We start from the raw sequence: 13,579 nt of genomic DNA, 5'->3' as shown, positions 1-13,579 counted from the left end.
ATTTATAATTCATTGTCAAAAGGAAAGTGGGTCATTTATTACATACTCAAGGAACTCTTGAGCAAAGTAAATTACTTTACTTTTGATCCACCTCAAGAGACTAGTTTTAAATTTATTTACTGGCTCTGTGTAGGCATTTTCAGGTAATTTGTTGAAGTAGACAGGACCAAGATATTTGTAGCATACGGCATATTAATTGTATGTCCACTTCTTATGTTATTGTCATGAACTGTTCTCCTTAAGTCAAATTTACTCAGATTTTCTTTAACAAAGACAAGACAGTTGTAAATATACAGGCAAGGCACTGTCATTATATTTAGTTTCTTAAAGTAATCTCGACATGATTCATATGGGCTAAGTTCTGCTATGCACCTTATGGCTTTCTTTTACCATTTAAACACTAATTTTGAGCCTACAGAATTGCCTCATAATAGTATTCCACAACTCAGGTGCCAATGTAATCTAAGATATGGTATTATTATTATATATGGTATTATATTTTCGGGGAATACAGGTTTTGCAAAAAGTTGTTTTAAGCTCCAAAAGAGAGCTATTTGGATTCTGAAGGGTGTTGCCCACAGAGATCCATGTAGAGGACTCTTTAAGGAGTTGAAATTTTTGACTCTCCCTAGTTTATTCATCTATGAATCAGTATGTTTCCTAAAGTCAAATCAAGAATTCTCTTCTAAACAGTGAAGTACACGACTATCAGACCAGAAACAGGCACGATTTCCATAGGAACACACATTCAAAATCCCTGTACCAAAATAGTGTGATGTATCTACCCAAAATAACGTTCAATGCCTTACCAAAAGAAATAAAAAGCATACAAAACCAACATTTTTTTTTAATTTAAAAAAGAATTAAAGAGGCTACTATTAGGTCAGAGTTTCTATAACATTAATGAATTTCTTTGTTATCTAAACAGACAGTGATCATATTTTGATTTTTCTGCATAATCCTTCATTTTTTTCCAATTTGCGTGTAAATAGAAGACAAAATATGTGAAGTTTAATTAAGAAAAATATTGAAGTGTAATTAAGAAAATGTTATTCCCCTTAATGGATTTTTCTTTGTATAAACCTTGTAAATTGTTTTTGCTCATCTTTCATGTAAAAAGAAGGCAAAATATGTAAAGTGTAACTAACAAAATGTTATTTCCCTTAATTGTTAAAAATATAAATCATGCTCTCTCTTTCTCTCTCTCTCTCTCTCTCTTTCTCTCTTTCTTTCTATATGACAATTCCTATATCATGTATATGATAAAATGGATGACAATAAATTGAATTGAATTGAAGAATGCAGAATATGCATACAACAGAAGTTCTTTACTGACACTGCTCCTCAGCTTGTATAGCTGATATATGGCACATGCCAATTTGCCACATATCTTCCCTGTATGAGTATCCCAGCTGAGCTGTTGATCTATATGAAATCCTGCTAATTTTACTGTTTTATTACCATGACTGGAAGCATTCAGATTGAATACAATAGCTTCAGTTTTACTATCATTCTTCTGCAGTACATTTGCCTCAAACCAAGTAGTGCACCTCTCCATTGCCGCTGAAATGCTGTGTTGCACATTTTCAATATTTGTATCACATGTGATAAGTGTTGTGTCATCATAATATAGCACTGCATCACATGATACAACTGCAGGTAAATCATTTATATAAATAATGAAAAAGGAAGGTCCAAGAACAGATCCTTGAGGTACACCCTTTACAACTGGGAGCCATTTCAACATTTGATAATTTACCTTAACTAACTGTCTTCTACTGTCCAAGTATGACTGAATTAGGCATAGAGCATTCTCTCTCACTCTGTAGTGGTAGAGTTTTTTATGAGAACGTTGTGGGAGACCATATCAAAAGCTTTCCTGAGGTCCAACAATGTTGCACAGATAATATCTTTATTTTCAAAACAATTGTATATTTTTGCTACCACACTCTCAACTGCTTTGACTGTAGAAAGGCTATATCTGAAACCATACAGTGAGGAGGTGAGTATATTATTATTACTCAAGGATTAGGGATCTCTTGTAAAACAAAAAGAAAACTGTATCTGTCAATCCAAAACAGTTCCGATGTTGATGCTATAGCACATTACAAGAAGTCCTGCAAAATATTAAATACTGTAATACAGACATCAAAGCAAATATATTACAATGAAAAGATAGTCATATCAGATAACAAAATAAAGACAATACGGGATATAGTGAAGGAGGAGACCGGCAGAACCAGACATGAAGAGGAACAAATAGCAATAAGAGTAAATGATACATTGGTGACAAATGTGTATAGTGTTGCAGAACTTTTTAACAAACATTTTATAACTGTTACTGAAAATATGGGTCTGTCAGGTTTGGTAGATGCTGCTATGGAATACCTCAGACCAGACATTTCAAGTAACTTCCATAATACAAATTTGACCCTCACTACCCCAGCAGAAATAACATCCATCATAAAATCTTTAAAATCAAAAACATCTAGTGGGTATGATGAAATATCAACAAAGTTAATTAAAGAATGTGATTCTGAGCTAAGTAACATATTAAGCTATCTGTGTAACCAGTTGTTTATCAGTGGAATATTTCCTGAATGGTTGAAATACCAGTTGTTTATCAGTGGAATATTTCCTGAATGATTGAAATATGCTGAAGTTAAGCCACTGTTTAAGAAGGGAGATAAAAAAATAGCATCAAATTTCCAACCAATTTCACTGTTGCCAGCCTTCTCAAAAGTTTTAGGAAAACTAATATACAATCGGCTTTATAACCATCTTATCTCAAATAACATACTGTCAAAGCCATAGTTTGGATTTCTAAAGGGTTCTGATATTGAGAAGGCTATATACACTTACAATGAAAATGTGCTTAATTTATTAGAGAAAAAATTGCAGGCCACTGGTATATTTTGTGATCTGTCAAAGGCATTTGACTGTGTAAATCACAATATCCTTTTAAACAAATTAGAATAGTATAGTGTAACAGGAAATGCTGCAAAATGGTTCAAAACTTATATCTCTGGCAGGAAACAAAGGGTGTTATTAGGAGATAGACATGTATCAAGCTATCAGGGATCATCTACCTGGGAACTAATTACATGTAAGGTCCCACAAGGTTCCATTTTGGGGCCCTTACTTTTTCTTGTGTATATCAATGACCTTTCATCAGTAACTTTACCAGATGCCAAGTTCGTTTTGTTTGCTGATGATACAAACATTGCAATAAATAGCAAATCAAGTGTAGTGTTACAAAGAACAGCTAATAAAATATTTGTGGACATTAATCACTGGGTCCTAGCCAATTCTTTGTCACTAAACCTTGAAAGAACACACTACATGCAGTTCACAACTTGTAAGGGGTGTCCCACGAGTATATGTCTAACATACAATGACAAGAAGATAGAAGAAGTGGACAGTGTTAAATTCTTGGGATTACAGCTTGATAATAAATTCAGCTGGGATGAGCACACCACAGAACTGCTGAAGCATCTTAACAAATCTCTGTTTGCAATGCGAATTTTGTCAGACATAGGGGATATAAAAATGAAAAAGCTGGCATACTATGCTTACTTTCACTCCATAATGTCATCTGGGATTATTTTCTGGGGTAATTCATCAAGCCAAGCTAACGTTTTCTGGGCACAAATACGTGCAGTAAGAGTTATATATGGTATGAACTCAAGAACATCCTGCAGAAGCATGTTTAGGGAACTAGGGATACTAACTACTGCTTCCCAATATAGTTATTCCTTAATGAAATTTGTCATTAAAAATATACCACTTTTTCAAACCAACAGCTCAATTCATGGAATAAATACTAGAAACAAGAATAATCTTCACAAGGATTTAAAGTCACTTAGTCCTGTACAAAAAGTTGTGCATTATTCAGGAACACACATTTTCAATAACTTTCCAGCAGCCATAAAAAGCTAAACAACCAATGAAATTCAGTTTAAGAGAAGCCTAAAGGGTTTATTGGTGGCCAACTCCTTCTACTCCATTGATGAATTTCTCAGTAAAACCAACTGATTTGTGTATAACTTCTGCACATTTTCAGTGCAGTAATGTGTTCATTGTAAATGTGTGTGTGTGTGTGTGTGTGTAACTTCTGCACCATTTCAGTGCTGTAATGTGGTCATTGTAAATAAGTATTACACGTTTATTAGCTTATAAATAAATAAAAAACCTTTTTTATTTTAAACTCAGTGCATTAGTATTTGTAAAATGACTCTTTCATATAGTGTTCATTAAAAAATAATGATCATTCCACTTGGAACCTGTGGAATAGTACATTAGCTTATTTGTTTTAGTTGTAAATATTTGTCAGGTATTGTTGTTTTTCTGACATGTTCTACATCCTGGAGGACCTCCTCACTACAGATCAATTGGAATGAAAGTAAATCTAGTCTGATCTAATCTAAAATATTGACTCATCTGGTTGTGCATGCAGTATTCTATTATTTTTTATATTATGTGCATAAGTGATATTGGTCAATAGCTATCTGGTGATGCTATATCTCCTTTCTTATGTACTGGTTTAACTACAGATATTTTTAAACATTCTCTATAATTACCTTCATTTAAAATTTTGTTGATTATTTTAGTCAGTGGTGTTACAATTTGATTTCTAATGTATTTAATAACATAATATGAGAGACCATAGGAATCCTCTGCTCTAGAATTACCAAGCCTAGCTATTGATTCGTTGACCATATTCTCAGTTACAAATGTCCAGTGAAAGCTGTCTGTCTGCTTACTGTTCATTTCTGGGAGCAGTGCCTCTGCCTTGCTCACATTCTCCATTATGCTGTTATTTGATTGAGGACTAACAAAATGTTCATTTAGAATATCAGGTGGAATTGGTGTCTGGTATACTTAATCATCACAGTTAGTTTCTGTGTTAATAATTTCCAATGCAGCTTTGCATTTATTTACTGAGTTCAGTATATATGCATCATTTACTTTGCACTTAGCTGCCTTGATTTCAGACCTGTAAATGTTTTTCATTTTCATGTACATTTGCTTGTCAGCATTATTATGCTTGGACCTATCATGATAGAGTGGCTTTATGATTCTTATTCTACTTTGGTGTGGGGTTACCAGATTTTTAGACTTTGTGGTTTGGTGTAACAATTTTGCTTTTATATTTTCTTGCATTTTTTAGGATAACATGCTTCAAACTTTTCAGTTAACAGTTCTAGAAATTTGTTGGTAGATTAATTTGCACCTGCAGTGGTTATTATTTTATCACATTTTATTAAATTCAATTTAGTTATCAACTTGTTTAGTTTTGACTCATTAATTGGTCTCATAATTTTTCTGCAGTCTATGGAAGTTTCAGTTGCTTAACTGTTAAGAGTTTGTCTGAGCCATAGTCCCTCATGATCTGAATTGCCTAGCTTGATTGTGTTGAATTCTGTTTTTTTTTTTTTAGATGAAAATTACAAATTATGTTACCTAGACATGCTTCCTGTCTTGTGGGTTTGTCTTGCATTTACACAAATGAAGTTAAGGGATCTTAATGTATTTAGCAAGTGATCAACATTTCTATTCTTGAACCTAATGTCTATATTGATATCACCAAATATTAGTACTCTGTAGTTTTTGTATTTGAGTAGCAAGAGTATCAGTTTCTCCAGAAGCTTCACAAATAGGTGTGCACATTTATCAACTAAAACTTTGATAGTCCTCCCATGAATTTTTCCTTCTACTATTACATTTGCCACCTTATTTATATCCCTATAACAGAAAAAACTGAGCATTTTTATTGGGGATGGAGCTAGGTGTCAGGACACGTACCCATTCCATCTCCCCACTGAGACCCCTCGTACTGCCTGTAGCTTCTTGGAGAGTGCCCCTGCTGATGGTACTGTCTTTGTATCTGGGATCAACTACTGCTAATGCACCCTACTTCCTGGCAATTAGGACAATATGTTGTGTGGCACCGATTGGCAGGATGTTGGTGTGTTTTAAAGTGTCTACAGAGCATATCATTTGTGAAAACAAATTGTAGCCCAGGCCTCTTTGCACTGCCTCTTTGCACAACAAAACTAATCTTACGACTTCATGTAAAGATGTTTGTGAAACCACTTTAGCCTCATTGCCCTAAAGAAAATGCCAGTCCCAACTGCTTCAGCCTCCTCAATTAGTACATCATTTCATGTAGCATCTGATCCTAGTAGATACATGTGACACAAAACTGTTCATATACGGTTAGCAAAAGCCTCAAAATTGTCACCCAGTTTTTTCTACAGTGTACACAAATGGCACTGTAGTAACTAACTGCTCTCTTATCTGAGTAGTGTTCTGCTAACACTCATACCAGAACTTTCAATTTTTCTGCATTTCTCAAGGTGTTTACAGATTCGATATTTGTATGTGCATCTCATGATAGCTTCAATATGGCTACATTTGGTAATAATCCATCCATCCAGGAACAAGCGTATCCTACATCATGGATACTTTGCAAGAAAGTAGCTACATTTTTATTTGTCTTCCCTGAGAAGGTGAGTATAAAAGTTTCAGCAAGAAAACTGATTACAGTACAAGTGAGAGAGGTCATGGGACAAACTGCAGATCCCTTATGGTCTTCTGTAATAGTCTGACTCACTTTTTGTGTAATTACTCCAGACCTTGTTCTTTGTTTATAACAGCACCAGGAGCCACATTATCACTTTCAGCAGCAAGTTCCTTACTTTCTTGTTGCTGGGAACATAATTCAGCCATGGTTACAAGTCAGGGAAATACAATTATGTAATGATAACAAGAAATGACTTTACAGAGGACAGTGATAACCAACAGAAAAAACTTATTCCTATTTGCAATGATCCTCAAAGGATGCTCACAACAAGGTGGCAGCAGAGAACAAGTGTGCAGTGCTAGTGACATTTACAGTAATTTTTGACTTGTGGTGATGGTGGTGTCAGCTGCAGGTTGGTGTGATGTGGCAGCAGCTTCAGCAGCAATAGTGCAGATGATGGCAGTTGCAATGCTGATGATCCTATGTTATGTGACATCAACCCCTGATGACAGCACCGGCTGTCTCATGATTCTGGCATCAACAGTGATTGGCACAGGTGGTGCAAAGACACATTGTACTGCATGGACAGTGTGTTGCCGTTGGTTGGCTGGCTCTAAGGATCTACTAGGGGAGCAGGAAAGGGCAAGGTGTGGACAAATGCAACTCTGTGCCTGCAGTGGTGCAACCAATGTTTGTATTCACACAGAGTGGTGCACATAGGCACATTTAATGCCAACAAAAGAAGTGAAAATACTTCCTGACAAAGTCAGTCCAAACTTATCACACTGACTGCAGAAGCCAATTGTGACTACAGGCTAAAACAAAGTGACTACAGGCTAGAACAACATGCAGACCACAGCTCTTGACTGAGATATTTCATGCAGCAACCATCCACAAAGGATGAATAATTTGGATATCAGACCAAATGTTATGAACTACGCCAAGTTCTAACAGCAGTTTTGCAAGTTGACCAGTTGTCAGGTGATCAGAATCTGTGGACATCTATTTTGTGAGGATAGTTGAAATGAAAACCAGGTGTTTCCTTTCTAAAACTGGCTAATTCTCCAGCTTTATTCCTAATAATTAATGGATACAGCAGCACCTTGGGAGGCCACTAACAGACTGTGTGGACATGGTGTCCAAGAGGACAGGAAAGGATTGCCTGTTGAGGTCGAGAGCTGGCTGACAGAAAAGGCAAAGCTCTAGGCTCCACTGCATTTCCAAGTGTGTACCCGGCCCTCACATGACCACTTTCAACCTCTTGATTGTTTGGTTGTTCCTATTGACACTTGTTCTGGAAACATTACCTCATCAACATTGCCGGCCATGTGAATGGAGTTTGCCAAGGCACATGAACATGGCATGTATTGATGCTGACATCCAGCTAGTATCTAGTACCAACCATCCCAAACCCAGCTACTGTTTGTAAGATCCAATGATGAATGACAGTTTTACTAAAAATAAATCTGTTTTACATACAGTCTACTGAACCACCTGTACAAATGTGGCTTCCACAGCACTTTTGTGAATAAGGAGACCACATTCAAACTGACCATTTCATCTGGACTGATTCTAATTTCTTTAATTATGTCCATGAAAATGTGAGTGTTTTTAGTATGATATTCATAGCAACCCATGATTGGCTTAAGCAACTTGGCTACATTTTTTGGTAGCCTATAGGTTGGAGAATCTATAGCATTAACAGTAGCTCACAATGGAATGCTTTCTTTGTGGAGTTTAGGTAAACTGTACAGCCTTGTGGCCCCGAAGATTTGCAGATGCTGTATCACATTATGTGACAAGCGGTAGGTGATGTGGCTGATGATCCTGCATGGATGAGTGAACAATATGTCTCTCCTCTCAGGTGCTAGCTGTGTGGAGCCACCAAGATGTTGCATGGCTTCAGCATGGCCCTCCTGAACCTATCAATTCCATATTTGTATGACAGTCAAGGGATTTTGACCAATTATGAGCAGCAGTACCACTCAAAAATAAACCACAGTCTCAATAGGCCACAATCGTGCCACTGTCTAATTGCAACACATGCTGGTAGACATTTCTCCTTCTTACATGAGAAATAACACAATCTTCTTGCAAATAAACAACATTTAAATGTGAGTTATGAATTATAAATCTGCTGTGTAATTTTTCCTTACATACAGAATGTAAATAGTGTTACTTCTAGTTATTTCATGCAGTTGCACTGAATGATAATTATTTGCATAAACAAGCATGTGGCACATTTTATGTCAATTCTTGGTGCTTATTGCACACTGCCTTCATGGTGTCATAATTTTAATAGGCACCAGCACATTTCTTATACAACCATAATTTGAAATAGCTACCCACATGTGTAGAGTGCCACAACACTAGAATACAAGAGGTTCACACCCATAGAACTGTTTGTTTATCTACCTACTGAACAGTACAAAAAGTTTGCTGGAATATGATAGTTATAGGTATGAGACTCATACCAAAATTAAGCATATATTAAAAGGAAATAATGACTGTAAATGGAGGATGATGATTTGCTGCTGTTTTTAAGAAACACATCAGTTGAGTACAAAATGGAGTCTGTCAGCCTACATGTAATTTTTGTAAAAATGTGCACTTGGCATTCTCAGTATTATTGTAGGTGAGACTTACAGAACATTTTATGTAACTAACTTTATGGGCTAGATGAATTTAAGTAATATTTCAGTAGATCCCAGAATAGTGATATACTGTACTTCTGTCCACTTCATATTGTTTTGCAGTTTTCTGTATAATTTATTAGAGGTGAATATATATATGCAGTGTGACCTTTAACTCCTCCAATGAAATTCCAGGGCTTATCCAGGAATATTTTCTGAGTTTTTTGGTGACAGAAACCTGTGGTCTCCAGTGGCTCATACAGGTTAATTGCATTTTGTATGGCTTCTTAACCCCAATTATCTTTGTATTTTTATTGCATTGAAAATATTTGTCCAACAGTGCAAATGACAGCAGTATACACTGTGTGTTCTGTTTGGAAGCAAACTGGTTCCATTCACCCAGAGTACTTGCTGCTGACATTGGTAGTGCCCATTTTACTCTTCACCTTTAAAACTTGCATTCACTATTGCTTGGTTTGGTCATAGGTTTGTTTCTCTGGTAGAGTTGATTGTACATTAACAGCTGAAGGGGTAGCATTGGCTGATATGTTCCTAGTGTATGATTTCTTTTGGTATCATGATCAAGTGGGAACTACACACTATTAGGTATCAGCCCAGGCAGCCAGAACAATGAATTTTATTAAGTTAAATGCAACAACAGTCTCTTGGTGCATAACTTGATGCACAGTGAACAAGCAGGATAATAATCTCTAGGCACGTAACTTGGTGCAGCCAAGAAGAGATGCGGAGGAGGCACCTGGTGATGCCCCAGAAGTGTGACATGTCCACTGTAATGTGATTTTCTGTCTTTGGTTGTGAGCAGTGTCAGAAATAGGTAGTGTCCCATGGCTTGGAGATGACATTGCAGGTGATGTCCCATGAAATGGTGCAGAGGAGACACTCAGTGATGGCCCAGAGTTCTGACAAGCAGCTGTCAGTACGTTCCTTGATCTTTAGCTAAAGGCAAACATCAATCCAGAGAGACTGGTGTGCTAGGTGAAGGGGGTTCCATATTGAGGGAATATGGATGGTTAGTGCTTGGCCATGGCGTGGCTCCCAATTTGCAACTGGTCTATGCCCGGGCCACTGAAACATGTCACTTCAAGGTCACTCCACAAGCGCCATAGAGTTGGTAATATAACTAACAAACAAGTGAGGAATGCGAGGCACCACGTCTTCTGAACCAATAACAGCACTGAACAAAAGCCAGTTCCGGCATTGATGCTGCTATGTTGCCAGCTTCCATGTTAACATTGTATGTTAGCGTTCAAACACCTGCTGTTGTGTTGTGTTACTGCCTCGACTACAGTTTTTGTTTGTTAGATAATGTCACCAAAACATTGTCGTTCACCAAGCAACAATCTGTTTGGCCATGGAGTGCCATTAAATAGTCAGGCTTTGGAATTGCTATGGAGGACAAGTGATTTTTATGAGCAACAAAAAGAATTTGTTTCTGTTCATGGGCATACATCGATTCCTGCCGATGAAGTTTTAGAGTGTACCTCGAAAACTCTAGGACTCAGTGAAACAACTGTTATAAGGAAAGGGGTGCTACTCCAAGACTTACAAGACAGTGAAGTAAACCATGTCAAAGATAGCCCCTGTGGGAGAAACGTGTGTTTTTAAGTGCTCTGGGAAAGAAAAAAAAGCAGCCTCATCCTGTTACAGATATTGATTCTTTCCAATCTGATGCAATTCTTCAGCACAAATACAGATACTATAAAAGCAAAGGATGCCCCACAATAGCAAAGCTGCTAATTTCTTTAAAAGAAAATGAACTTTTCTCAGGGCAGAAAATGTCACTTAAGATGATATTAAAAGGTATGGGCTTCTGTTTTAAAAAGATACATGGACGAAAACTGTTACTCGAAAAAGTTCATGTCATTGCAGCTCATACCATTTTCTTACACAAAATTGTAGGAAAGGACATACATTATATGGTTAGACAAAACCTAAGTCAGCTCTGGAGAATCTGTTGAGAAATGCTGGACAAATGATACTCTGAATAGCAGTGGTCATCAGCCAACAGGAAGAGGATCTCGATTAATTGTGGCCCATGCAAGATTTTCAAATGGCTTTGTGCCTGAAGAACTTATAGTATTTTGATCTAAAAAGTCCAGTTACTATCATGAGGATATGGACCACCCATGGTTTTCACAGTGGTTTAAAAATGTGTTGCTCCAGTTTAGTGTTTCGACAGTATTTGTGACGGACAATGCGCCATACCATTCCGTGATTTTAGATAAAACTCCCAACACTAGTGACCATAAAGAAACAATGGTGCAGTTGTTGCAGGCGAGAGACATTGCTGTGGACATGAGCATGACAAAGCTGCTTTTATACGCACTCATAAAACAAAATAAGCCTATGACGCCTATATACGTTTTATGTGAAATTGCAAGCAAACAGGGTCACTTGGTAATTATGCTAGAGCCTTATCACTGTCATTTTAATCAATTTGAAGTCAAGGTATACGTTAGAGACTTTTACTATAACAGAAGTTGAAAGACTGCTACGTGAAGGTCTTGCTACTGTAGATGCTACCTCATGGAGGAAAAAAGTAGACCATGTTGCTAAACTCCTAAGAGAAGCACAGACTGCAGACAACATAATAAATGAAAATGAACAATTAATGATTTCTATTAATGATGATGATGAGGAAGAGGACAATGGTTTTGGCACCAGTTATGATGATAGTGAAGCAGAACTGGATGGACATAATAAATTGGTGAGTTTAAATATATACAGAATTAATTCTTTCTCTCTGCAATTGGGTAGGCTATGCATGTTTTTCTTTATTTCTTTCTATGAGTGTGGATAGCGTGTTCTTTGGTATACTTAGGTTTACTTTATTATATGATGTTTTACGTGCAGCTATCATGGTAACAATTAGGAATGTCTTTTCAGAGACATTGTCATTAACTTCGGGTGTTTTTATTTCCCAGTTTCATATACTATGAAATGCTTTGTCTCCCTCATCATTCTCTCTGTTGTTAGAAAAACTTACTTTGTTGTACTCAACATATAAATGTTGATTGTAGCTTAGATTTACGAAATGTATATCGGAGTTGCGGGCATGTGCGGTGGCAGCTATTGCAACATTGCAACCTCAGTATAGCCAACCACATGCGAGCTGTCAAGTGACATGTTTCCCCTGCCCAGGTATAGGCTGGCCAAGTGGCAGCTGATATAACCAGGTTGATGGAAGAATACAGAGACCAACACTTGGAGGTATGTGATTCGCAGCAGCAATGTGGTGCCAGCAGTGGCAGTGACTCATGTGGCAAGACCGCATCATCAGAAAATGGGACAATCACTGGTGACTGGGGGAAAAGCAATCCACCCCATTTATTTGGATGTCAGATTGTATGTCAGTCCATATAGGGACTGGGTAAGGAATGCAGCCATTCATGATAAATGGCTGTATGAAGGGTAGTAGGATTATAGACGCTAGCCATATGACACTATAGTTTCAATAAATGCAATGGAAGAATGATGGAATGGCACTATTTGAGCTGTTCCTACAGTGACAACAACAGTACTATTGCATCTGTACATATGTGACTATGAGAAAGAAAATTATTACATTTATTTTGGAAGATATAGGCTTTTCTGCCACTGTGAAGGTATTTTCACAACAACAAAAGTAATTCTGGTAACAAATTAAAAAAATAAAATTATGTTATTACTGTGTAATGAGCCACTGGAGATCATGTGTACCTAATACCAAAATATTCAGAAAATATTCCCAAAGAGTCCAAAAATTTTGTCAGTAGGTTTCAGGTACACTGTGTGTAATAGCTCCCATCTTTTTATATTTTACCAACCTTTGTATGTATGTATCTTAACTTTTCTCCATATTAATATATTATTTGCATACTTTCTCTTTGCCACTTTCAGAAGGAAGGACTGGCAGCAGAGAGAGGAAGCTCCAGCCAGTGCTGTGAGAACCACAGGGACTGGTGCAGTGTAAAGGGGGCAAGTAAAGCAATGCAGTGTAAAAGTGTAAGTAAAATTACAACTACATCAGTGTGTACCTGAATTGAAATAAAGTTCCAGAAAGAAGAAGTCATACTGTCTGTGAACTGAATACCTGCTATTAAAGAACAATTTGACTCTTAGTTATTTGTGTTATCACTTTTAGACTTGTTTAATACAGCATTTGAAATACTTTTAAAAATCCCATTACTTAAGGTGTGAGATCTGTTATTTGATTTCTAAATGCAAGAAATGTGAGAACATTCCATATTCACCATAAAATTGAAGAGACTTCTAGAAACAACATTATTATTGACTATGTGTTTGTCAGAATCTGGGAAAAACTGATTTGCAATGGTAAGGTTTTTTTTTTTTTTTTTTTTTTTTTTTTTAAAAAAAAGTTAATGAACCTCATTGCTTTCTTGTGCAATAAAAGCACATT

The 13,579-nt window shown here is 36.7% G+C and overlaps 1 protein-coding gene across 1 annotated transcript in view; it reads left to right on the top strand.

Annotated features, from left to right (window-relative positions):
* The window catches only part of LOC126175353 (disks large-associated protein 2-like), a 271,135-nt gene that overhangs the window by 237,606 nt on the left and 19,950 nt on the right, over nt 1-13,579 (top strand). The window contains exon 3 of the mRNA XM_049922103.1: nt 13,060-13,164. Within this exon, the coding sequence (XP_049778060.1) occupies nt 13,060-13,164 (105 nt within the window). The remainder of the gene's footprint in view (nt 1-13,059; nt 13,165-13,579) is intronic.

The sequence above is a fragment of the Schistocerca cancellata genome, chromosome 3 (genome assembly GCF_023864275.1).
Source record: "Schistocerca cancellata isolate TAMUIC-IGC-003103 chromosome 3, iqSchCanc2.1, whole genome shotgun sequence".
NCBI lineage: Eukaryota > Metazoa > Arthropoda > Insecta > Orthoptera > Acrididae > Schistocerca > Schistocerca cancellata.
This window is presented reverse-complemented; position numbering and strand designations above follow the sequence as displayed.